The sequence below is a fragment of the Leptonychotes weddellii genome, chromosome 1, assembly GCF_054177405.1.
Source record: "Leptonychotes weddellii isolate Sample4059 chromosome 1, ASM5417740v2, whole genome shotgun sequence".
NCBI classification, from domain to species: domain Eukaryota; kingdom Metazoa; phylum Chordata; class Mammalia; order Carnivora; family Phocidae; genus Leptonychotes; species Leptonychotes weddellii.
This window is the reverse complement of record NC_138369.1, coordinates 132,960,654-132,986,893: the sequence shown is the minus strand read 5'-3', so window position 1 is coordinate 132,986,893 and position 26,240 is coordinate 132,960,654. Positions and strand designations below refer to the sequence as shown.

At 43.6% G+C, this 26,240-nt stretch overlaps 2 protein-coding genes across 3 annotated transcripts in view; one reads left to right on the top strand and one right to left on the bottom strand.

The window, feature by feature from the left end:
• Window positions 1–351: 351 nt before the first annotated feature.
• FBXO40 (F-box protein 40) lies at window positions 352–18,992 on the top strand. Of its 2 annotated transcripts, none has more exons than XM_006731940.3 (5): window positions 352–669; window positions 781–893; window positions 10,461–10,493; window positions 11,362–13,272; window positions 15,711–18,992. In XM_006731940.3, exons 3-5 carry the CDS (start codon window positions 10,491–10,493, stop codon window positions 15,924–15,926), a joined length of 2,130 nt encoding a protein of 709 aa, XP_006732003.2. In that variant the 5' UTR covers window positions 352–669; window positions 781–893; window positions 10,461–10,490; the 3' UTR covers window positions 15,927–18,992. The 2 variants fall into 2 exon arrangements, with proteins under 2 accessions (XP_006732003.2, XP_081689301.1); XM_081833175.1 differs by having other exon boundaries at window positions 751–893.
• Window positions 18,993–19,948: 956 nt separating this feature from the next.
• The window catches only part of HCLS1 (hematopoietic cell-specific Lyn substrate 1), a 27,041-nt gene continuing 20,749 nt past the window's right edge, over window positions 19,949–26,240 (bottom strand). Inside the window, exons 7-14 of the mRNA XM_081833182.1 lie at window positions 24,547–24,657; window positions 23,652–23,707; window positions 23,002–23,071; window positions 22,174–22,385; window positions 21,670–21,774; window positions 20,941–21,151; window positions 20,734–20,802; window positions 19,949–20,534 (exon numbers count right to left, since the gene is read on the bottom strand). Coding sequence (XP_081689308.1) covers window positions 20,398–20,534; window positions 20,734–20,802; window positions 20,941–21,151; window positions 21,670–21,774; window positions 22,174–22,385; window positions 23,002–23,071; window positions 23,652–23,707; window positions 24,547–24,657 — 971 coding nt within the window. The 3' untranslated portion in view covers window positions 19,949–20,397. The remainder of the gene's footprint in view (window positions 20,535–20,733; window positions 20,803–20,940; window positions 21,152–21,669; window positions 21,775–22,173; window positions 22,386–23,001; window positions 23,072–23,651; window positions 23,708–24,546; window positions 24,658–26,240) is intronic.

The following is a 26,240-nucleotide window of genomic DNA, read 5'->3' as shown; positions in this document are numbered from 1 at the left end:
CAGCGGGGTGTCTGCTTGGGATTCTCTCTCTCCCTCTTTTCCTCTCTCTCTTTAAGAAGAAGGAGAAAAAAAAAAAAAAGACCCGAGTCTTTCCCCTGGCTCCTCCACTAGCCAGCTGTGTGACCTTGAATGGACAATTCACTTCTCTAAACCCTATGGCTCCTCATCTGTAAAAAAAGGCAGTTGGACTAAGTGAAAGCTGACCGCCTCTAATTCTCTCACACTGGGCTCACTCTGCGTCTGATTTCTGGTTTACAAACCCTCCCTTTCCCTGCCATGGGGGGAAGCAGAGGGCCAGGAGAGGACAGCCACTTACTTGTCATGACAAGAAATAGGAGAAACAGAAACAGGACCGCATGTCGCTTGCACAAGTTGCTGCTTCAGCCAGTGATGGGTTTAGGTGAAAAGCATGGTTATAATTAGAGCAGCCTCCTGGCCTGAAGGCTCCACCAGCCACAGCGAGCACAGCTGGATCTGCTGACTGCACGCACAAGAGTCTGAGAGGCCACTCTGGCCTTGAAAATGATCCTTCTTAAATGGCTTTTCTCCCTTCCTCAAGGGAAAGAAACCCTATTGATGTAAAAGCTCACTTCCCTTCCGGCTTCCCCGGCTAAATGCTACTCCAATGGAGACCCAAGTGTTGATAAATACGGGGGAAAGAAAAAAATCGTAAGCTGAGCCTGGTCACATTGCCCCTTGTGATATAGTTTTATTTTTAACTTCGAAACACTTGAACTATTTCTGTTGAAGTTTTCTCTGCTTCCCCTGCCTCCTCAACAGAACTCTGTCCTCTGCTGCAGCGGACTGAGGCACCCCCAGCTGCTTCCTGCAATCGGCTTGTTCAGTCAAGGAACACAGGTGCAGCAGATGCTGACTCAGCCCGTGCCATTAAGGTAAGTTTTTCAAACGTGAGCAGGTGAGCCAAGGAGACATTTGGAGTGGTGAACGTGGAGACAGAGGCTGAGCTGCACGTCACCTTTTTGCTCTGAGCAAGAAGATGGTTAAGCAAATTAGTTACCTGTGGTGGAGAAAGCGGTTGGCTCTGAGAATGAGACCCAGCCATATGTAAACTCTTGTTTTAAATCTAAAATCTTGGAGCAGGAAGAAATCCCCTGCTTTCGGGCAGCTTACATTCTTTCCTTTACAACCAACAAAAGGGGCTATGTGGGATCTCTGAAGTTACCCAGTGGTGGTGGGGACTTAGGGGAGGGTGGAGGAGGTGGTGAGGAAATAGATGGAAGGGCTAGAACCCAGGATTTCTACTTTTTAAAGTCCAAATGCTGTGATCTTTTCACCAATCAACATTGGCTGTGTTAACTGCAAGTCGTTCTTGCGTACATTGACCATTTTATGTACCTTAAATTCCATCCCCTGTGTCACGCCACTGGTTAACAGAGCACAGTTTTATTCACTGCGTGTGCTATTCAAACTCTGCCTGTAGAGCCTAAGACCTGTTTTTCTCTAACAATATTCCCTAAATGTGGTTCTCTCCTCCCCAAATCTCTTGAATCCAAAATGCACCCATGGAATAGAAGTGCAAATATTTTGCAAGTTGAAAAACTTATACAGGCTTTTGCATGCAAACCAAAAAATTGTTACAAACTTGAAGCTTGCACGTCCAGAGGGACAAAAGGAAAATGATTAACGATACTTGAGGTATGGAAAGCTTTAAAATGTAGGTTATTTCTAGTTTTTGAAATAACTGCGTAGTGTTGCATGCACAAATAAATTGTCAGGGATAAGGGGAAAGTGTTTATTTTTTTGTTTCTCTCTGGGCCTCACTTTAGTGTTCATAGGTCAGCTAAGGACATCCTAGGAAGTGGCCTATGCAGCAAAAGGGATTCTGTACACTCTGAACTTTGCGGTCTACAGGCTAAAGCCACCAATGCCAAGTAAAAGGAGAGCTGCTCTGATACCGTAACACCTGGATTCCTTCCTTCCTGCTCTGTAACCTCCAGACGTATTCCGTAACTGCGCTGTTGATGTCTAGGTTACATACACTAGGCACAGTGCATTGTGTATCATTGCCTCACGTCATTTTGTCAGGATTTCCGTGGCACAAGGTCTTCAAGGTATATGCTGGGATGCTGTCCTAGTGAGACTGGGGCATGTTGATTTAGGATAGCTAAGCAGACAGGCTGACTTACAGCTACCCCTAGATAATCTGGCTAATTAGCACTTTTGTGGCCAATACAATGCAGTAATTTAAAATACTGATACTAATATCAGAAGCACCAGATAGGAGAATTAACTAGGGTATAATGAAAATGCTGGAATCATAGCCCAGAAGCCCCAGATTATGGACCCAGATGTGGGAATTGTCGCCAGCCAACTAAACGGTTGTGTTAAAATCTCCAAGGAATTATTTTAGTATTTCACTTTATACATCTTCTTTCCTTAGAATTAAATATCTCCATAACAGGGGAACAATTTAACAATATATAATTAAAGTAACTAATTAATTGGCTGGGTAACAGATTAAGAGTTAAAGAATATCTCTGATCTTTAACTTTTGACCTTGTCACTTCCACTGAAGTTAAAGCTCAGGAATAAATAATTATCACCAGGGCCAGCCACATGAGGAGGCAAAATAGTTAGTTGCTGACATCATGTGAGGGGTGCTGAAAGGGCCCCTTGCCTAAAAATATCTCCCTGACATCAACCCTGTTTGCCTACTAATTTTAAAATTATAGTAACGAATGTTAAAGCCATTATCTGTTAATCCCATTCTCTTTTGCTTGTGTCAGGGATTTAAATATACCTGCTATAGGCCTTCTCGTGACCTTGTTGGCCGGTGACACTCAGGCTCCACCTCTTCTTCATTCTTCCAGACTCTGTCCTGTTTTGCCCTCGGTACCATCTAGGCTGCCCACGTGCTCTTGGCCACCACCGCTTCACAGGTAGCTCTGTGTGGCATGTGGTTTCCAAGGAATTCTCACTATTACATCAAGGTGAGAAGCAAGGGCAAGACGCTTTACTTCTCTGGGCCTTAGTTTCTCTTGCAGGAAATGAAGAGGTTAAACTAGACACTTTCCTTTCCAAGGGAGGTCCTCGGACCATCAGCATTGTCTGGAGCATGTTATATATGGGAAGACTCTCAGGCCCCACCCCAGTCCTACCAGATCAGAATCTGCGTTTTAAGAAGATTGCCCGGGTGATTCCTATACACATTGAAGATTCAGGAGCTGCAGAGCAGAGGATTTATGGTTCTGTGCCTGATCCAGATTTCTGATTTATGACTGTAAGGATTTAGAACAAGTACTACAACCTCCGGAAAACAATTCTGGCAGCTGAGTGTCTATTATAACTCAAGCCCGAAGAAGTCTTTTCCATTCAGTTAAGGCTACATTCACCTAATAACATTGAAAACATTTCTCGTTCTTCCTTAAAAAAAAAAAAAAAGCCCCAGGGAGGCACCCAGGTGGCTCGGTTGGTTAAGCTTCTGACTCTTGATTTCTACTCAGGTCATGATATCAGGGCCGTGGGATTGAGCCCCACATCAGGGTCAGGCTTGTGCTGAGTGAGCGTGGAGCCTGCTTGGTATTCTCTCTCTCCCTCTGCCCACCCAACCATATTCACATGCATGTGCACTCTCTCTCTCTAAAAAGAAAAAAAAAGCCCCAAATTAGCATACATTTGACATCATTACACTTTCCTCCTAAGTTTGTTTCAAACTGCTCTCACAGCTCTTTCAAAATGCTGCTTTCTTTAGGGTTCTATTCAATTTCATTCATTTCAATCCTATTGAATAAACAGTGCTTGGAGCCTGTTAGCTATACTCAGTCTCTCAGAAACTATTTTGTACATTCCTTGGGGAACATTTTTGTTCTCCCTTGATATTCCAGTCAGAGCTCTTTTCCCGCCTGAACACACTTTCCTGGCCAGATAATTTCTGCTTCATTGATGGCCTTCATCCCTGAGCACACCATCCCAACAACCTCCCTTAAGGGGAACTGACTCTGCAGCCCATTGCGAGAGAAGCCAATTTCAACGGACACCTTCTTTTTTTCCTTAATGAACAGAATAATGTATATAGGTAAATAATAAAAACGACAAACCTGCACCAAGGAAATAAAGATGCCTCAATCTCTTAATGATAGAGAACAAACCGAGGGTTGATGGAGGGAGGTGGGTGGGGGATGGGCTAAATGGGTGATGGGGATTAAAGAGGGCACTTGTTGTGATGGGCACTGGATGTTACATGTAAATGATGAATCATTGAATTCTACTCCAGAAACCAATATTGCACTGTATGTTAACTAAAATTTTTTTTTAAAAAGTTGTTGAAATCACTCTTTCTGCTGGTGAATATGGTACAGAGCACCAGATGGGAGGGGTGAGGCTGATTATAGTCTTTTGCACCAGACTGGATAAGCAATGATGGTGCTGGGACCCAGGCAGTCCCAGAAGTGCCCAATGCCCTTTTGGGTCTTTCCCCAAGGCCTTCCTACCTAACTGGCCTTCCTACCTAACTTGTAGGAAGGAAGACCCTTCCTGTGTAGGGCCTTATGCTAGTTCCTTTGTGATTGGGAGCACAAAATCAACCAGCTTCTAGCTCAGTGGTTCTCAGGGGTGTAGGCATCTTGAGTTTACAACAGCATGAGTTGGATGTAGTTGTTCTGATTCAGTAGGTCTGATTTGGTAGGGTCCAATAATTTATATTTCTACCCAGTTTCTAGATAATGCTGACACTGTGGGTCAGGGTATCACACTTTAAGGGCCATTATTCTAGCTAACTCACCTTTCTTTCACTTACCTTACTCCTTTCTGAGTGGTCCACACAGCACCACAACCTGTATCAAATGTTTCTCTCTCGCTAGGTTCTAAAGTATCCCCTATTTCTGTAAAGAAATATCCATCCCTTAAACTCATGTACCTGGTCCTTCCATCTACTCATATTCCACTCAAACTGCATCCAGTACAACCAGTAAAATCTAGTTCTGTGTAGATTTTTAAAACTATTTAAGTTTAAATTTTATTATTTTGACTGCTATCTCCTCTATCCAGGGGAACTTTAAAACATATTTTGGGGAGAGTGTTTCAGAGAGTGTTTTGACCATAGACTTTATTGAAGTTCATTTTTAAGAGGAGGGAACGTATTGCCTTTTCAGACAGGAAGTAAGAATTTAAAGGTGAACATAGGGGCATAGAAACTAAAGGAGGAAATGGCACCTGGATAAAAATATGTTGTTTCAGGCATAGAATTTTGTCAACTTTTTCCACAGTGAAGAGTTTCTATAATGTATGTGCTTTAATTTAGTAGGTTTTTCAGTTTAAATCTCAGAATCTGTATTATATTAGAGATTTTAACCCTAAAAACTTACTTTCATATGTGTGCTACCTCCAATGCGAAGCCATGGGACCTGGGTACTTTTCGTATTTCCTCTATTCAGATGGGGCACGTATGGGATGTGGCCCAGAGAACAACAACAACAACAAAAGAATCATGGGGATGAAGGTGCTTTCTATGAACTTCCTATGTATGAAGATCATCCAGATCATCTACAATCCGGAAAGATTATAGGTGTATATACCTTTCTGTGCCCAACTGGAGGAAGAGAGGCTCTGCCTGATGGGCTCTAGTCATGGGCTTGCTTTCTTCCCAAATCATGGGGATAGACCACATGTCTTTGTGGGTCTCTGAGGGACGCAGTATGATAATAGCAAAGAGTACAGAGTTTGAAACCAGATAAACTTAGGCGTCTTTGTGTTCCACTGTAGGGGTGTAGGCATCTTTGTGTTCCAACGGAAAGGGTAAAACCCACGTCTCATGGCCATTGTGAGGATTAAGTGAGATGTCATGTAAAGAACATGGTAGGCACTAAAATCTTACTACTCTTTCTCCCTGACATCCAAAGTGTAGAAAAATCACTCCATCTAGGAAAGTCAGACAAACACTGTGGAGGATAGGGACCCAGACACTGCACTAGAATGGAGATTAGGAGAACAAGGCATCTTATGTCACAAGATAACCGATGATATATATAATTTGATCATCTTGGGGCAAGACCAACTGGCTACAACCTAAGATGATCAATCAAGTATCTAAGTTTGTGTGGGAATAAGAGGTTTCCTGGGATCTGGAACTTTCAGAACTAAAACCAAGAGTCTCAGGCAAACCAGGGCAATGGTCACATTGCTTACCCAGCAATAACTAGACAATCAAGAATTTTAGATCGTCCTTTATCTCAGTGGGAACAGTTTCCCCTACATATACAACAAAAGCTTCAGATATGGGTTTTTTATGCCCTTAGGTTATGTTTATCTTTATCCTCCCCTCCACTGTCAAATTTCTCCAAAGAGTGGCCTCCACTTACTGTGTCTTTCTGCTCAGCACAGGTCCTCTCTCAAAGTCACTTATTTGGTGTATTTCCAGAGCCTGGCAGAAGATCTTTAAATAGCATAATTAAAAACAAAACAAAACAAACAAAAGAAACAGCATCTTTGCTGCCTGTGTGCATTGTTTTTCTTTTCTCTTAAAGGGATATTTTCAAATAACATCAAAGACATGGAGAGCAACAGGGCTCCACCACAAATGTTTCCAGCTTCAATAGCACTGTTCACAAGAACCATTCTTTATAATGCTGAAGGTTAAGAAATCATTAGGCTTAGAGTTCATCACCACTGTCCCTCCAGCCAGACATATCCCTGCAGCTGGGGCAGAGTTTTCACTACACACATATAAAGCACACAGAACTAGCTAGACCTGCTTTTCCCTTCCCAGAAACTAGGCTCAACTTTGTGACAGAGCCAGGCTGGCAAATAAGAAGTTGAACATTCCTGCTGCTGGTAGCTTCTTTCTTGTAGCTGTATTCCATTTGGGATCTGCCTCTTCTTTCCCACCTAAAAACCAGTAGGGGACTCTGAATCATCCAGACTCCATCTTTATTCGTGAGTGTCTTTTATGCATAGAAAGCAGATGAGCACACTCTCCCAGCCAGGGCACAGGCCCTGTTCATATTGGAATGTGTGTTTAATGGCTTCCCTCTCCCCTCTAAGCAAATACCACATTTTGAATGGCAAGGGTCCCATTGCACAACTGAAATGCCACATTTGCTCTGGCAAGAGCTCTTTGGGGACCTGCCATGAGAAGTGGCATTGTTAGCATTGTTCTTCATCTTGAGGCAGCATTCCAGGCTATTGCTCACACTTTCCCTTACATCAGGCCACATGGTTCTGACTCTTCCCTCTCTGGTCTCTCCTCCAGCTTTACTTCTCCCTACTGTCTTGAAAGTGGTCATACTCAGCTATGTACTTCATGGCTCAGATGCCTATCCTGTGTTCTTCTTTCCCCAGTTATGGCTTCCTCTTTCACTTTTAAGTGAATAATTCTCAAATCTGCATCTTTCCATTCTGTCCTCATCTTACCATCCACATGGTCTGTCATCACCTTAAGCAACTTGTATTAAACTTGTGGGGCTCATCTTTCCCCCAAAAAAAACAATTCCCTCTTCAGACTTCTGTTTTTCTCAGAATTACATGCAATATTCTCTATTCCTAGTTCAAAATCTTGGCATCAGATTTGACTCTTTTTTCCCCATCTCCAGCCAGAAACAAAAATGCTGTGATTTCCTTGTGATGCCTGCCCTCTGTCTCATCTTGCCTAATTCCACTACCATCAGTCCTACCCCTGCAGCTTCATCGCACTGTCCACGAAGTAGTTTCTTGCTCTAAGTCCTTCCATGCCATCCCTCCACTGCTGGTTAACACCCCAGTCACAGTGTTAAATGGTCCCTTATTGAGCACCAAATAATTCCAGATGCGTTAGCCTCTCATTTACGAATTTTCACAGTAAGTCTTCAGTGGACTCCCCTCCCCTCCCCCCACACCCGGGAGTGATCAATCTAGAATATAGCAGGAGCCTAACTGAATGCTTAGTTGTATGTTAGAAGGTCCAGTAGCTGGACTCTTGCATCCAGAAGATGTCCTCTTGCCCGATCCTATTCTGCTCCATCTCAGTCCTGCCCTCACAGCCCTTTGCTCTGCTCAATTCCCTCTCTGGCTTTAACACCTGCATTTATCTTCTCCTGGGCCCTGAATCTGTTTGATGTTCTCACTTGCAACTTCTCACCTGCCTCCTGATTCAGGCTTTTAGGGATATAGAACTCTCTGCCACAATCCTCTTTCACACTCGGTAGTCCCAGTGCATAAGAATCAGATGGGTAAGGTGTTAAGGATGTGAATTCCAGACACACCCCTCACTTAAGTCAGAGGCACAGCCAGCATGGCAGTGCTGTCCAATAGAACTTTCTATGCAGATGGAAATGCTCCATGCTGTGTTGTCCAATAGAGTAGCTACTAATCATATGTGGCACCTGAAACTTGAAATGTAGCTAGTATGACTGAAGCACTGAATTATTAATTTTATTCCATTTTGATTAAATTTAAGTAGCCACATGTGGCTGGTGGCTGCCATTTTTATAGTGCAGATTTATAGCTTTAACAAGCATCACAGCTGATTCTACTGAGTAAAGGTGTTTAAGAACTACTTAAACAAGCAGGCCAGGTGAGGCTTATGCTCCCTTACTGGCACACTGCAGGTAATCAACAAATGTTTGCTGAAGGAGTGGATGAACAAACGAATATATGAACAAATCAGAATATAATTTCCTTGAGACTTAGGCTGTCTCTTCTGAAAAAAAAAAAAGTTGAGGGGACTTTTCCAAATTGAAAGAGTTTAAAAAAACTTAGCCACCCAAACGTAATAAGTTGACCTTAAAGGGATCCTGGCTCAAAAGTTTAAAAATTTAAAAAAAAGTATAGAAGATATTTTTTGGCATTTTTGGGACAATTGAATAAATTTGAACACAAACAGCAGATTACGTAATATTAGAAAATATTTTTTAGTTTTCTTAGGTGAGATAATGTTATCGCAGTTACAAAGGAAAATGTCCTTAGTCTCAGGAAATACATGCTGAAGTACTTAGGGATGAGGTGTCATGATAACAGCAACTTATTTTCAAGTGGTTTGGCAAAAATTGTGTGTGTGTGTTTGTGTGTGTGTGTGTGTGTGTGTGTGTGGAGAGAGGGAGAGAGAGAAAGCAAAAGTGGCAAAATGTTAACTTTTGGATCTAGGTAGAGTACATGGATGTTCATTGTATACGTTCTTTCACCTTTCTTATGTATTTGAAATTTTTTAAAAAGTTGAAGGAAAATTCACCCAGAATGAACTAACAAATCCTAAAGTAAAATAAAATAAAATTACAAAATACTTGCATTTTCTGACTTTTGGGTGCTAATTCCACCCCACCTACCCACCCCACCCCACTCCATCCCAGACTAACACAGTGCCGACATTATGCTACAAATTCTCTAGACCAGGTGCAGCAAACTGGCAAGCTACAGATCCTATGTAACTTGCATACATGTTTTTCCTTGGTCCAAGTAGAGGGGTTTTTTAGAAAAATTAAATTAGTTACCAACTTCAAAATTCCAAGGATTTTTACCTTGATACTTTATGTAACAAAAATTTTGCAACATAATTACATATAAAACACTTATTTTACAATAGCAAACATGCATACATCAAGTCTATGAGACAAGTACCATTCTAAGAGTTTCAGGTACTTAAATCATTTACTCCCCACAACAGCACTATGAGATAGGTACTATTATTATTCTCCCTTTACAGATGAGGAAAATGATGAACAAGGACATTAAGTAACTTTTTCAAAGTTTCACAACTACTGACTCCTAGTGCTGGGTTAAATTTTATATAGTCTGCCTCCTAATCACTACACCATCCCACCACTCACAAAAATCTGTATCCCCAGTTTCTCTGGAAAAATCAGATGATCTGACAACAAATTCCCACATGGGACCAATTGACCAGACAAGGAGCTAGATTCTCCTGAAGGCAGGGCATCTCTTCTGCTTGCTAGAGTCCCCACTCAGCCAGACTCTGGGCCCTTGAGGTCTGACCCCTGCTGTAGCCGTGGTGCAGCTGAATTCACCATGGTGAAGGACAGTTGGTAGATATATCACAGACACTTGTACACTGCCCCAGACCAACCTGGATATCAGGTTGTGGGCATGAAGCTCTAGTGGGAGAGAAAGCTAGAAGGTTAACTTGGGCAGGAAGAGCATGTGGCAGTGATGGGATGTATGGATGGGTGGAATGTCAGGATAATGGTTGGTAGACAATGAAGAAAAGTTACAGGAAGCAGAACATATACATCCCATGGCTGGTAAGATGCCCATCAGAGGATATTGTGGGTCAGTGAGAAGAGTGTGGGCCAACATTGCCCATGATTCCATGGCTTAGCAACTCTATCACCTTGGACAAGTTATTTAACTTCTCCAGCTTCCATTTCCTGGACTATAAAATGGGCAATGACATTTATCTCCAGGGTGGTGAAAGGATTTAAATAAGAGTATGCAAAGTCTCTTTGACTCCTGTTCATACACATAACCAAAACACTTTTCTTACTAATCATTTATATTTTCATGTTTTCTCCTAGATTTACAAAGCAAGAAGAAATTAGGAAGCTATGGTAAGTACCAGGCGCTTATTGGATCTTCGTCTTTCAGGGGTCCAGATCTGGCTGGCTTCATTTAACCGTAGCCCAACAGCTGGCAGATTTGCCCTAATGGTTTGATGATATTTATTGACTTTAGGCCAAACCAGCAATGTTAGAGCAGAATCTAGAAGAAATTGACATGGAGTAGGGGAAAAGCAGAGAGCTGAGAAAGATTTGTGAGCAGAGATTTTTAGTTAAACTTTAAAAATGAAAAACCCAAACATCCAGCAATATACTAAATGGCTGATAATTCCTTCCTTCAGCAAATTGAGTACCTGTGATGGTCCAGGTGCTGGGACACAGATGTGAACAAAACTAGACATGGCCCCTGTCTTCCCAGCACTGGGGAGATAGCTGGTTAAATGAATGACAGCACACTCACTCTGGAATGTTCACTACCATTAAGAAGACAGTTTGCAAAGAATCATTAATAAAACAGTATGGTCTCATTTTATAATAGAGAGTTACAAAGCAGAATGCAGAACTGTATTCATAGTATTAATGGGGTCATATAAATCCCCCATAATCCACAACTCAAAACAATTATCAACAGTGTAGTCCATTACAGTCAGCTTTTTTCTTTTTCTATTCCAAACACATCTACTATATACATAGAATAAACTACTGGAAAATGAAGAAAAAAGTGTTGGTAGTTGTTATTCGTGGGTTGTGGGATTATGAGTGATTTTGCTTCCTTCTCTATGATTTTCTAGATTGTCCAAGGTTCCCATAATAAGCATGTATAAACAGGAAATAAGTCAATTAAAACACAGTCACAGACATGCATAGAACTCCTCTTCCCCGTTTGTTTTCTCTTTCTCCTTGCCATTGATGTCTCTAGGGCAGGGCACGCAGGCCTCTACCTGGGCAGCACAGACATTGTGAGAAATGCTTTAACCGGCACTGCCACATTCCTGTGGAGCCTGATGTCTCCTGTCTGGTGATAAACTGCCACCTATCCTGTGGGGCCACCTTCCACATGTGCAAAGAGGCAGAGCATGAGCTCCTCTGCCCTCTAGAGGAGGTTCCGTGCCTCAACTCCGAATATGGCTGCCCCCTTTCCATGTCCCGCCACAAGCTGGCCAAGCACTTGCAAGTGTGCCCTGCCAGTGTGGTCTGCTGCTCCATGGAGTGGAATCGCTGGCCAAATGTGGACTCTGAAACAACCCTTCACGAGAACATCATGAAAGAGACCCCCAGTGAGGAGTGTTTGGATACAGCTCTGGCCCTCCAGGACCAGAAGGTCCTTTTCAGATCTTTGAAAATGGTAGAACTTTTCCCAGAAACTAGAGAGCCCACCGAGGAGGAACCTACTGTGAATGGTGAAGCCAGCTGGGAGGAAATGGGAGGAGCAGTGGGTGGGGCAGAAGCCAGTTTGGTACCACATGGATCTCTATCAGCAACTAATGGAGAGATGGCAGAACTGAGTCAAGAAGAACGAGAGGTGTTAGCCAAAACCAAAAAAGGGATGGACCTAGCCAAGTTTGACAAGTGGGAAAACATATTCAGCAAAGAGCATGCAGCCTCTGCTTTAACAAGCTCATCAGTAGGCTGTGAGAGCAAGAGTGGAAACAGCCCAGGGAAAGAACAGATTTCTAGCGACAATAACATGGTAGGAGAGGATGCTCTCAAAGAGAAAGAACTGCAGGAAAACCAGAAGCAGCAGGACTTTCATGCAGCCCTGGAAACGACAGGGCTCGCCCCTTGGCAGGATGGTGTTCTGGAAAGACTGAAAACAGCTGTGGATGCAAAAGACTATAATATGTATCTGGTGCACAACGGGAGGATGCTTATTCACTTTGGTCAGATGCCCGCTTGCACACCTAAGGAGAGAGACTTTGTTTATGGCAACCTTGAGGCTCAGGAAGTGAAGACAGTTTATACCTTCAAAGTTCCTGTGAGCTACTGTGGGAAGCGGGCTCGTGTTGGAGATGCCATGTTGAGTTGTAAACCAAGTGAACACAAGGCAGTAGACACTTCGGATTTAGGGATTACGGTGGAGGACCTACCCAAATCAGATCTCATCAAGACCACACTCTTGTGTGCTTTAGAAAGAGAACTTAAAGGTCATGTCATCTCTGAGTCCAGAAGCATTGATGGGCTGTTCATGGATTTTGCTACACAGACATACAATTTTGAGCCAGAACAATTTTCCTCTGGTACAGTGCTGGCTGACCTCCTAACCACTGCCTACCCAGGGGGGCTCCATGTGGAACTCCACAGTGAGTGTGTGACTAGGAGACACAACAAGAGCAGCTCTGCCTTCACTTTCACTTGCAACAAATTCTTCAGGAGGGATGAATTCCCCCTACATTTCAAGAATGTCCACACAGACATTCAGTCATGTCTCAATGGCTGGTTCCAGCATCGATGCCCTCTCGCCTACTTGGGATGTACATTTATTCAAAACCATTTCCGTCCCCCAGGGCAAAAGGCAAAGGTGATCTATAGTCAGGAGCTCAAGACCTTCGCCATCAAGCCAGAGGTTGCTTCAGAGCTGAGTGAGACAAAGAAGAACCATCTCTCAGGCCATGGAGGGAAAAGCCAGAATGGTCTAACCAGCCTGCCACTGGAGGTTTTGCAGTACATTGCTGGGTTCTTGGACAGCATCAGCCTGTCCCAGCTTTCCCAGGTGTCTGTGCTGATGAGAAATATCTGTGCTACTTTGTTACAAGAGAGAGGGATGGTCCTCCTGCAGTGGAAGAAGAAGAGGTATTCTCATGGAGGCACCTCCTGGAGAGTCCACAGAGAGGCAAGTAAACCCTAATTCATTCATTCATTCATTCAACAACTATTTAGTAGGAGCTTTCTATGTGCCAAGCACTGTACTAGGCACTGGCATTGTACTAGGTTCCTGGGAAGACGACGTAATCGCTGAACTCAAGGAGGTCCTTCTAGTAGGCAAGACAGACCTATTGACATATAAATGACAATACAGATGGTGGTACCTGTGTATCTCAGTGTATGTGTCTTGGATATCTTCTGTTTGCTCATGACTCATTCTTCAACCCAGTCCACTGTGATCAGTCCCCCAGGAGGCTGATCTCTACAGCCTGCCTCAATCAGCCACCTTACCCTCCAGCTTCCAGCGGGGCTAATCTAATGGGAGTGTGTCAGTGGGAAATTGGAGGGAGGAAGAGTGAGCTGGCAAATCTATTCTTCTGACTTCCTCCCTGCATTCATTCTCCCCTCCTTGACACTTAGCACTGACCATGTCCCTCCACTGAAGGTGACTATATCAGGTGACTCTCTCCACACAATTACTCATTCTTGGTTCCAATGACCTCCTTTCTTCTTCCCTTTCAGGCCCAGGGTATTAACACTCTAGATTGTTACTAGCCCGGGTACTGCATTATATCCTGTGGCTTCCCTACACCCTGCCCACACATTTGTATATCGTTATTTTTTTTTAATTCTCTTCAAATTACCCAGTTAAAGTGTGCCATCTGTTTCCTGCCTGCAGTCTGATACAGTATGCCAACAAATTCTCCTCGGTCCCATATCAACTAATATAAAAAACAACAAAACAGTTTTTGCCTTTGTTAAAGACATTTTGAAATTCTAAAATAATTCAGTCCACTGATCTCTCCTGGTTCAAATATCTATTTGCTTTCTCAAAAAATTATGCTGTATAAATCAAAGAATCTTTCCCTTTGGAAAAATTTTATTCTTTTTTCCTAATCTTGCTGAACTGCATCATAACTTCTATTAGCTTATACCATACAAAAGTGAAACTCCTAATTCATCATTTATGAGATGCCCTTAGCATCCTTTCCCATGGTAAATATGTGGTAATATGAACCACAAATTGATAGTACCCATTTCAGCCAATATTCCATAACCTCACTGTTGAATTTCTTCCCAAAATTTGGGTGTGTGCAAACTGGCACTGGAGAGTTACAGTTGTTTACACATATTTTCACTGATTGTGTCTAAAACATCTTAAATGTTTTCCATTATTTATTCCCTGAGCAGTCTTCTTCAAAAAACAATTATGAGACTCTCCTTCATGTATCCAGGCCTGCATCCATGTGCTAAACACTGACTGCCCCCCATCCACACGTTAGGGATAAACATGAATAAGACTGAGATCCTGCCCTCAGGAACTGTATGGTCTAGAACGTCTAATATCTTCCTCCATAAAATCAGATGCAAATAATCTACATATTAGAAATTCCATTATTTTTTGGCTCATGTTTGTTCCCAATTCAGTGATTGCTGACCACTCCAGAATATCATTTGAGACAAACTAATTTCCCTTTAGAAAGGAAAAAAGAGAATTTAGTTGGAGCTAAAGGATGCTTATATTAAAATGGCTTTTTTAAAGTAAAAACAGAAATAGTCCTAAGATCCCCGGAAACATTTTTCTTATATTGGAACAATGATAAGAAACTGAAGGTAAAGTGTCAAGTTGAAAGTACGGTATTAGGTTATGCCTACCCTCATAGCCAGATTTTAAAACTAGTGACTTTGCCACCACATCCTAGGTGGAAAAGCCAAAAGGGGTTTTTGTGCCAGACACTTAGATTTCTCCTGAGGTTTCTATTCTAGTGTGACTCTTCTTAGTTAGGATACTTTTAGTTTTAAGCAACAGAAAACCAACTTAACATGGCATAAATAATAAAGGGAACTTTCTCCCAAAGGCAATGGCTCAGGCAAAGTTTGATCTAGCAGCTCAAAAATGCCCCCAAATGACCTTTTTACTTTCTATTTCTTACCTCTACTTCCTCTCTAGTGGCTCCATTCTGAGACAACAGCTCTCCCTTGGTGGTCCCTGGGGGCTGCCAGCAGCACCCAAGACTGAAGTTTCACAGTTCAAGTGCAGAGGGAAAAAGAGAATTTGCTTCTTGATATCTCAAGCAAAAGTCCTAGGGTAGAGTCTCATTGGCACGAATTGTCCTGATGTGAACCATGTGTCTTTCTAGAATGGATCCCTGTGGCTGGTGGGAGGGGGTGGGTGTGTGGTAAGCATTCCCACCCAATTACATGGCTGGCTGGGAAGATTATCAATTGGAAGGGTGAGCTAGGAATTGGATGCTGACGAAGGAGCTAACACATGTCTGCAGCAGCCGCTAAACACTCTCTGGAAGCTAAGAACGTGAAGAACAGAAAGGTATTATACTCTTCAAATAAAGCCAGCGGAGGGTATTGCCCCAGTGTTCACTTTTGAACTTCCGTGTTTCCTAACAGATCTGGCAGTTCAGCAGCCTCTTCTCCAAAATCAAGAGCTGGGAGTTTAATGAAGTTGCCTCTATGTCTGAACACCTGAAGGCCTGTCCTTTCAATGTTGTAGAGCATAAGACTGACCCAGTTCTTTTGACCAGCATGTGTCAGCTCCAGGAGCCGGCCCGAGAGAGCTTAGTCACCACCTTTAGAGTCCGACCACGAGGAAGACACACCTGCTAAAGATTCAGATGCCACCATTCTTGGATTCACCCTCTGGGTTACTGAAAGTAGGACAGAGTGTGATTTTGAGGACTTTCTTCTGTAAACTGCATACGTGCTTATCTAGGTGTATTGGAACGTGCACTGCCCTAAACCTGAGTAGTTGCACAAGGTCTAAGAATTTCCCAAGCCATGGCTTGTACACTTGCTATAAGGGCCATACTGATAACTTATTTCCTTCCCCCACCCTTTTTTTTTTTTCCTAAAACAAATCAGTCTGAGGAGAAAATAGATAACTTGAGGCCACTTGAAAGATGAGCCCAAGTCTTAGGAAACAAGAGAGCAGTGAAATTCCATAACGAGCACAGGCCTGTGCTTTTGTGGGGAACATTTTAGTTGATAAGCATTTACAAATATAGGGGGCAGGTAATGCAGGAGTGGGTACTGAGGTGCGTCACAGGGCACCCAGGGTGAAGGGCACATGGTTTGATGGTTCTGGAGCTGGGGTTATCTTGATGGTTAAGTCCAGGTCTTCTTTTAGTCACTCCACTGCCTGTAAGCCCAGGAAGTCCGAGCACAGCACAGCCCTATAAAATGGAAACCTTGGCTGAGCACAGCAGCCTCAAGGGCACCGCAGGCCAAAGAATGAGAGGCAGAAATGAGGTCGCAGAGTTTGTTGTGGAGAATCTTGGCAATATATAGAAGGACAGCCTTGCGCAATGAGGAAGAATCCAAAGGAGACATTGTATTAATGGAGAAAACTAGCACCAAAAGCCACAAGCCTACTTTTAAACATGTCAAAAATGACCTAAGAGTCAAGGTTCTTTTCTTCTTAAAATTATATTCTAGGTGTGGATTAGGGAAGCATAGGCACCAGCCTGAGCTAGCTGAGATGACCACAAGACACTAACACCAACTTCAGCGTCATGCAAGAATGCATGCCCGGAGAGATCACACGTTCAGCGAAGTCCAGACAAGGCCCACTGCAGTTCCTGTGGCACCAGCCACCAGGTCCCAGACACCACTCGAGTACCTGGTGGGGGACCATGAGAAGGAACACTCCTGCACATAGTAGTTCCTTGTAATTGCTCCTACCTATTGTTGTTCATGACTCCAGTCTGTCAGAAATGGGTGATATGTTGGTCTTGGGTGACAAACAGTGAATACTCATGAAAACAAGAGTAAAATACATAATAGAAACTGCCATCCCCTTAAGCAGGATTTCGCAGAACTACTGACATTTTGAACTGAATAATTCTTTGTTGTAAGGGACTGTCCTGTGTGTTATAGGATATTTAGCAGCATCTTTGGCCTCTATCCAATAGATACCAGTAGCACTCCCACTGCTGTAACAACCAAAAGTGTCTCCAGACATTGCCAAATATCCTCTGGGAATGAAACCACTCTGGGTTGAGAACCACCCTAAACAATGTCATACCAGTGGCAGTAACTTAGGATAAGCTTTTTAGTACAACAAAATCTTACATAATGATCTACAATGGTTATGATTTTATGTAGCTCTTCTTTATTTACTAGGTAAGTTTTAGACAGATGTGATTTTAAGTTGGGAGCCAGATGGAGCTGATTGTTTGGTGTGGCTTCATGTCCTTAAGTCATGTGCAAAAAAATACATCCTTTCAGCTCTCTCCAGATATAGCAGAAGCAGGGCATATTGAGCTATTTATCTTGTGTTTCTTTCCCTCTCACCTGAATCAGTGCCATTTTCCCAGCAGTCCTCAAGCAAGTGAGAAAGAAGGGAAAAGGGACCAGGTATTATGGGGAAGCAGAGAACAAAGAATTCAACAACGAAAAGAAAGAGTCTAGTCAATATGGATGCTTTTTGTTGCCTGGGTCTCTCTCTGAACATGGTCCAGAGCTGGTATAGATGAAGTAGAAGACACTTGTGAGAAGAGTCAAGGAGGTATTAGAGCAAGTCCCAGAGTAGAAATATGCTCATCTTTTCATTATCATGCACCACTTGGTACTAGTTGGTAAAGTAACTCTGTTTCTTAAACCTTTTTTCTTGGTTTATATTTCACATTTGTATATAAGGCACCATTTTCTAAAAATACAACTAGAGTGTGAGCTATGATTTTATTCAGTGAAGATGAGTAACTGGAAACAACTGAACACTGAAGCGGGAAAAAAGGAAAAGTTCTCCTTTTGAATCTAGTTCCCTCCTATCTGGAGAAAGAAAGCTCCTGATATCCACTCAGGGTCTCTTCTCTTACTAGAAAAAGAGAGAAAGGGAGCTATTGACCAAGGGAGATGAAAATCAGGGGCTGCTCTTAGGCAGATGAGAAATAGAGAGAAAGGAAGAGAGCAGAGGGTTTTCTTTCACAACCTGGGCAGCTCAGGGTTCAGGAGAGCAGCCAGGAGACTGCCCGTATGGCTCTGTGGGCTGCACACTTGCAGTCCATCTTTATTTTCCTAGTTGCTGCCTTTGGAGCAATATTGATCAACATCATCAAACACATTTTGTAAGATATCTAATTGAATATGTTGCAGGAAACCAGGGTACTACAGGTATCCACCGGTCTACACAAACAAGCACATTTTATGGTGAGAGGGCAGTTGGAGCAAAAAGGAAGCCTTTTAGAGAGACTGTGGATCAGACAGAAAATTGACTGGATTCATGAGATGAGGCCATGGTGAGTAGCATGAGCAGCAGAATTACCTGACAGAAGCAAGACAGCTAGACATGGCCTCAGATTAAGAAGCAGCTGAGCAGAGTGAAAAGGAATAGGAATAGGAGCTTGGACAGGGAGGTGTCTATGAACAGACTCTTTAATAAGTATCACCACCAAGAAGTCAATCCAGAGTAGAGATCAGCCAGACGTGGAAGGTGAAGTCTGTAGCACTGAAGCAGAAAGGAAGTTTTTGTCTTATAATGAAGGGAAAAGTGAAAAACAATGTGGGACTTAGAGATGTAACAGGAAAACCACTGTCAAAGTCTGATCTATGTGTGATATCAAGTCAAACTGAAGTGAAGAATGAGATTACGTATATGTCTGGTGACTTGCCTCCGGATGCTGGAAATTCCAATGTCTCTAGAAGCAGAAATAAAAGCTGTTTTGCACTCTGGAAGGCTACCTGGGTGAGTCTTGTAAGTTAGGTCTAAAGACAGATTTGTGACTCACTGGCACAGAGGTCATTGTGGAAACAAAGGAGTGTGTGTCTTAAAGAAAAACCAAGGAATCAGCCTGAGGGATGCAGTGCTCACATGAGGAGCTCATCAACTTTATGAAGTCCTAGAGCAATTATGGATATCAGTCACTAATCCTAGCTGCGCCTTGATCCCACTGTTTTCTTCATCTTTGCCCCAAATCCCTGACTTTTATTTTGATTTTGCCTAGGATCTCCTATCAGACCTTGCTGAACCCAGTGGTCTGGGCCTCTCATTCTTTCTCATCCCCATAATTTGCTTGATGATTTGCTTTTTGCCCACCACTAGTTATCCAAATGTATTCACCTCTTTTCCTATTAGCCTTGGCCCTGGACCATAGAAAGAATGCTCATAAGTTTCTTCTATCTGCTCTACTTGGCCATCAATTTCAGTCATCCAGCTACAAGGAAGCCTGAACTTTCTCTAGTAGAGGCCATTGTCTCTGACCCTAAATCCTCTTAATACCTCATCGGAGCCTGTGGTCCTTTAGCTTTAGTCTTTTTTTATTGGCCAAATCTCCCTTTTCCTCCTTTCAATCCCCTAATTTGTGTTTCTTCCTCAAGAATCATGTCCTAAAAGAATGTACTCATTATTCCCAGAAAGAAGGTGGCTGGTCTCTCACAACTGCTGAAGCCAAAAAAGTTGAACTTCCTGGTCCCCTGGCCCCCCACCTTACTGCCATTTTCCAGGTCAATGTGTTTTGGATTGGGTTTAGGTACAGTCTAAGGAAAAGGCCCAACCCTTGATATCCAGGGTGCAGGGCAATGGGCAGTGGTAGGAGGGAGTCTTCTAGATATGCCTGAAAGACAGAAGGAGAATTGGAGCTGTGAGAGAAGGGCCATTAAGGGCTGCATAAAAAGTACTATTTACCTCAGCATAGAAATGAATCATAGTCCCACTTTATTTCTGATTTAACTGAACAGAGAGAAGATTAAAAAATTATCTCCACAAAAAAGGAAAGTGGGCAAATAGCACAGCCAAGCAAACCAGGCAATCTAGACATACCTTCCCATATAAACAAACCAGGAAGCTCAGAGCTCACAAACGGAGCAAGGCAGAACTTGGGGTATTTGAAGGAGGATTCATGGCGAAGGAGGAAGGACCACAACATAAACGTGCATAAGCTCATCTAGGGTAGAGAGGACACTGAGTGGAAGGAGACCCCTTCTTCATGTTGTCTCTGTCCCAACCCCTAGTGGAGAGGTAGAAGAAAGTCTGTCTAGAATATCAGGCAACTCATGACACTTGCAGCAGGAATGGGGCATGGGTGGAGGCAGAACAACTTTGGACGTGGGAAGTCACAGTGCAGAAGACAGGGAGGGCCATTTACTGGAGGAGCTTGACATAATTTGCAGGAAAGAGTCCAAAGTGGCCGTGACAACGTCCCCGCCACCAGCCCTCATCCACCATCTCAATGTCAGTGATGATGTCATCAGGATCGAAGGAAATCTCGTCGCTTCCCTCTGGGGAGGCAATTGATGGAATATTAGGATGGTCAAACAGTAATCCTTCCATTCCTGTGCCCACTGTAAACCTCAGGGAGGGAAAGGGGCTGTTCTTCTTGATGCCAAGGCTGGTCCTTCCCTGACCCCCAGAATCCATCTCCCTCTCTCCTAGTAAGGGCCTCCAGGCACCAGACCCCTCAGGCCACTCCAAACCTACCTCCTTGGTAATCATACAGGGCTATAGCTGAGATCCCTGCTCCAGTCCCAGCTGGGTAGCCAGATGATTCTGCATAATGAGAGATATAAACATGGTCTCACCAACATGGAGAAGGAAAACAGGTCCTTCTAGGAAATGGGGCAATTCTTCCTCTTGCCCTCCCCTGGACTAGACCCATTCAGGAGCTGTTTCTCCCCGACCACTCACCAGCCAGAGTGGAGGGACAAGAAGGATTCTCAGTTTCAAGCACATCTTCATAGTCCCCATCTGGTTCACCATCCTGCTCATGTCTGTCCATGTCTCCAACATCCTCATAGTCATTCTCAGGCTCAGGCTCAGGCTCTGCTTCATATACTGGCTCTTCCTCCAGCTGCAGGCCTTCTGGAGTCCTGGGAGGCAAAGCTGGGGGCTCCTCGTCCTGTGAAGAGACGGTGTGGATCAGAGTGATTTTTACCCACCAGGAGCTACCCCTCTACAACCTCCCAGTGGAGGACTACTAAGACCGCCCCCCATCACCATCCTACCACTTCTACCCTCTATCCTTGCCTCCATCTAATAGCCTTCCCTAGGGAACCCAGTCTTTTATCCATCTTTATTCCTCGAGCTCCTCCCATACCCACCTACTCAAAACACCTATCAAGAGGTGATAGGAGGGAAATGTAAAGGGTGTGAGGAGAGGGAAATGGAAAGCAAGTCTGATTCCTTGAATGACCGGGAAAACACTGAAGCAAAAACACATTGTTGGGAATACCACAGGCAGGATGACCAACTGTCCTGGTCTGCCCAGGACTAGGTGGTCCCCAGAATGCAAGACTTTCAGTGCTAAGACCAGGACAGTACCAGACAAACCAGGATGGTTGGTCACTTCATATGGCCCACCTTCCTAGGACATGAGGAGATGGGAAAGAGGCAGAGAATCTTTGGGGCTCTACTTACCTCTGGGGGATTCTGCCTCAAGGGCAGGGCAGGCACTGGCTGTTCCTTACTGGTTCTCACAGGCTCAGGCTCTGATGATGGACAGTTCCCTGCTGGAGGCCAGGCCTGGGGAGAATAAAGCATCTCTCTTGTAAGTATGCAAACCTCCCTCTTCTCTACTGTCTGGAATACCCACCCAATCCAAATCAACCACCCCTCAAGATGGGCTCCAACCTGAAGTGAAAGCTCCTTCCTCTAGTTCCTGCAGCAATTACTGGCTACACAGCAAAACATGCAAATTTGGTTTATGTAAATCTGGGATTCCCACCCCCCCCCCCAACATTTTGGTATATATGAGGCCCAATCACTCAGACTGAAATCTTCCTGAAGACAGAGATAGTAGTTTTAGACTTTGCCTTACACCAGGGAGGCCTGTGCCTTATTTTCTATCAATGATTTGGACTCCTTAGTCTCCTATCTGGGCAAGGGATCCTGGATGTGAACCCCAAAAGGCCAACCACTCACCTCTGAAGAGATTTTCTTGGGCAATGGGGCTGGCACCTCCGGTTCTCCCACAGTGTCCACTGGCTGCTGAGCCTCATGGCTCATCTTTATCAGGGCCTTTCTCTCCTGTTGCTGCCTGGCTATCTGCTGTGCCTTTTCTTCTTCCTCCCGCTTCCTCTTTTCCTCAGCCATAGACTCAAATTTTGCCTTCAACCCACGGGCACCACTAGAAGCTGCAGACACAGGCAAGAAGAATTAGGATTGTCTTGAGTCAGGGGTCGGAGTGGTGGATGGCACTCCAAGGAAGAAAAGGAATTGGTTAAATATCCAGGCAGAGAGCGGATGGAGAGGAACTCATGGGAGGAAAGGAAAAGAGGTACTAATGGAGGAACAAGGGGATTATAGGAGGAGGATGTAGACATAAAGCCCAGATTTCCGTATAGCCAGGCCATGCAGTCTCAGACTCTTGTCCTTTCTAAGTTATAAGCCTTGTTCCCCTAACTAGCATCCTTTTCCTCTCCACATTCCTTAAATCTGTATGCCCTCTAACCACCACCTACCCTCTCTCCCCCATCCCAAGCTCTTATCTTTCTGTATTCTTCCCAGATGACTCCCTATCCCTCCCTCCCTGTGTTCTTTCCTTACGGTTCCTTCCCAATGTCACTCTATCTCTCTATCCACTTAACCTAGTTTTTTAGGAGAATGAATCTAGAAATACCTGGGCATGGTCAAGTCTATCTCAGCTAGTCTAGGTAGTTAAAGGCATGGAGGAGGTAGTCTAGGCATAAGAAGGAACAAGAAGGGGGAGGTGGTTGAGGAACATAGAGAAAAGGAATTGTTAAGACTTACCAGCTTCTATGGGTGTCGTCTTTTTATAAGCTGTGGTTGGGGCCTCCATTTCATTGAAGCCAACAGCGCTCTGCAGGGAGGAGAAGAGTATGCACAGTGTGGGGAGGAGAAGGGAACGGTAATGACCCAAAGTCAGTATTGGGGTTTGGAGCCTTCTAGGAGGTATCCCTCACCATCTGATGCTCAATAGTTAAACAGGATATTCCAATATTGTTATTTTGTGGCAGAGAGAGCAGTAAAGAAGTTCTAAACTGGTGGGCTCAGATCCCCTTTTTGAAAGCTCAGTGTGCCTAGAATCTCACATCTCTAAGTGCAGTTGCCTAGAATGCAGCAAGGCCCCAGCCAATGCATGAAGAAGAACTAATGTGAATGGAGTGGGAGGAGATTATAGATTGAATTAAGCAACACCTAGGAATCAATGAAATTTCAAACATCACCTTTCCCTGAAGTTTATGTGTTTTTGTCTCTCTGACTCCCTCCACTCTTCTTAATTAAAGCTTAGGCTGCAGAAGACTTGCCCATTAGATACCGAAGGTAGTCAATGGGGAGTGTAGAAAGACACCTCAGGACACTTAGCTTTTCCTATCTCAATGTACTTAAGGTGCAGTTTAGGGACCTCTTCTCAAGACATTGGTGTGCTGGTGCTTTACCTTATCCACTCGGTCCTTCTGGATTCCATACTGACCACCAAAGCCCTTGGCATAATCTGCAGGACAAAAAGTTTTGAGAAGGTGCCTGAGTGGCTCAGTCATTAGGCCTCTGCCTTCGGCTCAGGTCATGATGCCAGGGTCCTGGGATCAAGCCCCGCATCGGGCTCCCTGCTCAGAGGGAAGCTTGCTTCTCCCTCTCACACTCCCCCTGCTTGTGTTCCCTCTCTTGCTGTCTCTCTCTCTCTCTGTCAAATAAATAAATAAATAAATCTTAAAAAAAAAAGTTTTGAGAGTCATAAGAAGAGCATATGCTAGGAATGTGTAGGTAGAGGAATCACGGGAAGAAAGACCAGAAGACAGGAACATGAAAAACAGAGATGGATGAGGAAGAATGAGAATCAGAGGATAGAGAGAAGCATGGATGGGAAGAGGCAGAAAAGGATTGAGAGAGAATGGATGGGAGAGAGATGTGAAGAGAGAAATATAAAAAGAGAAAAGTGACAGAAAAGGAAGGAATATAAAGGAAGAAATTGGAAAAAATAAGGAGAGCCCTCCAGCCATCCCCTGTGTCCCAGGGCAGAGAGAGACCTCTCTGTCCTTGTGAGGCTCATAGCCAAATCACCCACGTGTCATCACCCAGCCTGTCTTTACCCTTTTCTCAGTGACCCCTTCTCTTTGGCCTCCTCTGTCCTGCTCCTAATCTTGCTGTATTCCTCTCTACCTTCCTGGTTTCTCCCCCCGACACACACACATATAGACACTTACCCTTTATACCACCACCTCCACTGTACATCTGCACCTCTGTATTCTAGGTTCTCTGTGTCAGCTTCCAGAAAGGAAGGAAGGAGGGCTCTATGCTACTGTGTGACCTCCCTCCTCTCCAACCCCAACTCACCTCTCTGGGACTCGTGTTTCTCTGTTTCTCCTTTGTAGTCATATCCCAGAGCTGCCTTATCCCGTTTATCCTTCTCTATCCCATAGCGGCCTCCAAAGCCATGAGAGTAATCTGTGGTGGAAGGAGTAGTCATGAGAGCCCACTCTCAGCCCACAGGAAGGTGCTGTGGAAGAGAGAAGTCAGGAGGAGTGGGTGCAGAGGGGTAGGGACCTGGGAAGGCAGCAGGGCTAGAATCGAGGTGGATTAAAGAGAAACAGTGTCCTAAGCCATCTTGTGTAAGCTTTAATTCAACATTGTTCACTCCTTTCCTCTCCTCCTTTACTCCCATCCCAAGATGAGAAGATCATTTCATTTTTTTCCCTTCTTCAAGGAAGGGGAAAGTATAGAGAATGTAAGGAGAGACTTTTGGGGGGGGAAAGGCAGATACATATGAAATTTATGCCTGTTCCTACTCCCATATAAACACTTAGAAATGTCTGCTAAAATATAACGATCTTTTTTTTTTTTTTTAATAGTAAAGCTCAAGAAAAAAGAAAAAAAATCCTGGCTCCAGAAACCATAGATAAATCAAAGCAGTACAGATGAGGGTAATTATGAGCTGACTCAGAAAACCCAAGGGTGTGTTAAGTCCCAAATTTAGTACCTAGGGATTAGGATCTAGGGTCAGGTGTTCTTATACAAGAACAGAGGACTGGGGAACAAGAAATGGCAGTCTGCTCACTCCTATAAAAGAGTTCTAGAAAAATTCTACTCATTTATGTAGGGAAATGGTGAGGGGGGTTGTAGTTTGTTCAGCATTTAATAGGGGGAAGTTTTACCTATGGGACTTGGAAACTCCAGGCCTACCCTGAGTATACAGAATGCAAATATCCAGCTTTATACCACTTATATTACACAGGAATTCTAAGCTGAGAAATTAATGCTGATATAGAAAAATATATACCACAGAAAGAATAAGCATCAGAAAGATGGCAGGAATATGAGAAACAGTAGACCTCAATACAAAATGCATTATAAGAGATGAAAGAGATATAACACAATAATAAGAAAACAAATCATCATTAATGAGGAATATGTATGCCAGTATAATCTACTAACAGAATCGAAATTCATGAAGCAAAACCTGACAGAAACAGGAAGAGAAATAGAAAAACCTGTGATCCCAGATGAAAATTTTAACCCTCCTCTTACATTGATAGAATGCTTAGACAAAAAGAATCTAAAATTATAGAAGGTCCAAACAACATTATCAACTAACAAAACCTAATTGACATTTACAGAATATTAGATCCCAAAACTGCAGAATACACTTTTTTCATGCACATAGAACATTCACCAAGATAGACCATATGGTTGGGGTACCTGGATGGCTCAGCTGGTTAAGCATCTGACTCTTGATTTCGGCTCAGGTCACGATCTCAGTATTGTGAGATCGAGCCCTGCACTGGGCTCTGCACTGGGCATAGAGCCTGCTTAAGACTCTCTCTCCCTCTCCCTGTGCCCCTTATCCCTGTACTCTCTAAAATAAATAAATAAATCTTTAAAAAATAAAAATAATTGACTTTCTCTGCTTGACTTATTTCACTTAGCATAATCTCCTCCAGTCCCATCCATGTTGATGTAAAAGTTGGGTATTCATCCTTTCTGATGGCTGAGTAATATTCCATTGTATATATGGACCACATCTTCTTTAT

Excerpts from the sequence above, each read along its gene's own strand:
- FBXO40 (XM_006731940.3), top strand. Across the intron at positions 13,273-15,710 it reads CCTGGAGAGTCCACAGAGAG|ATCTGGCAGTTCAGCAGCCT; the intron begins GCAAGTAAACCC and ends GTTTCCTAACAG.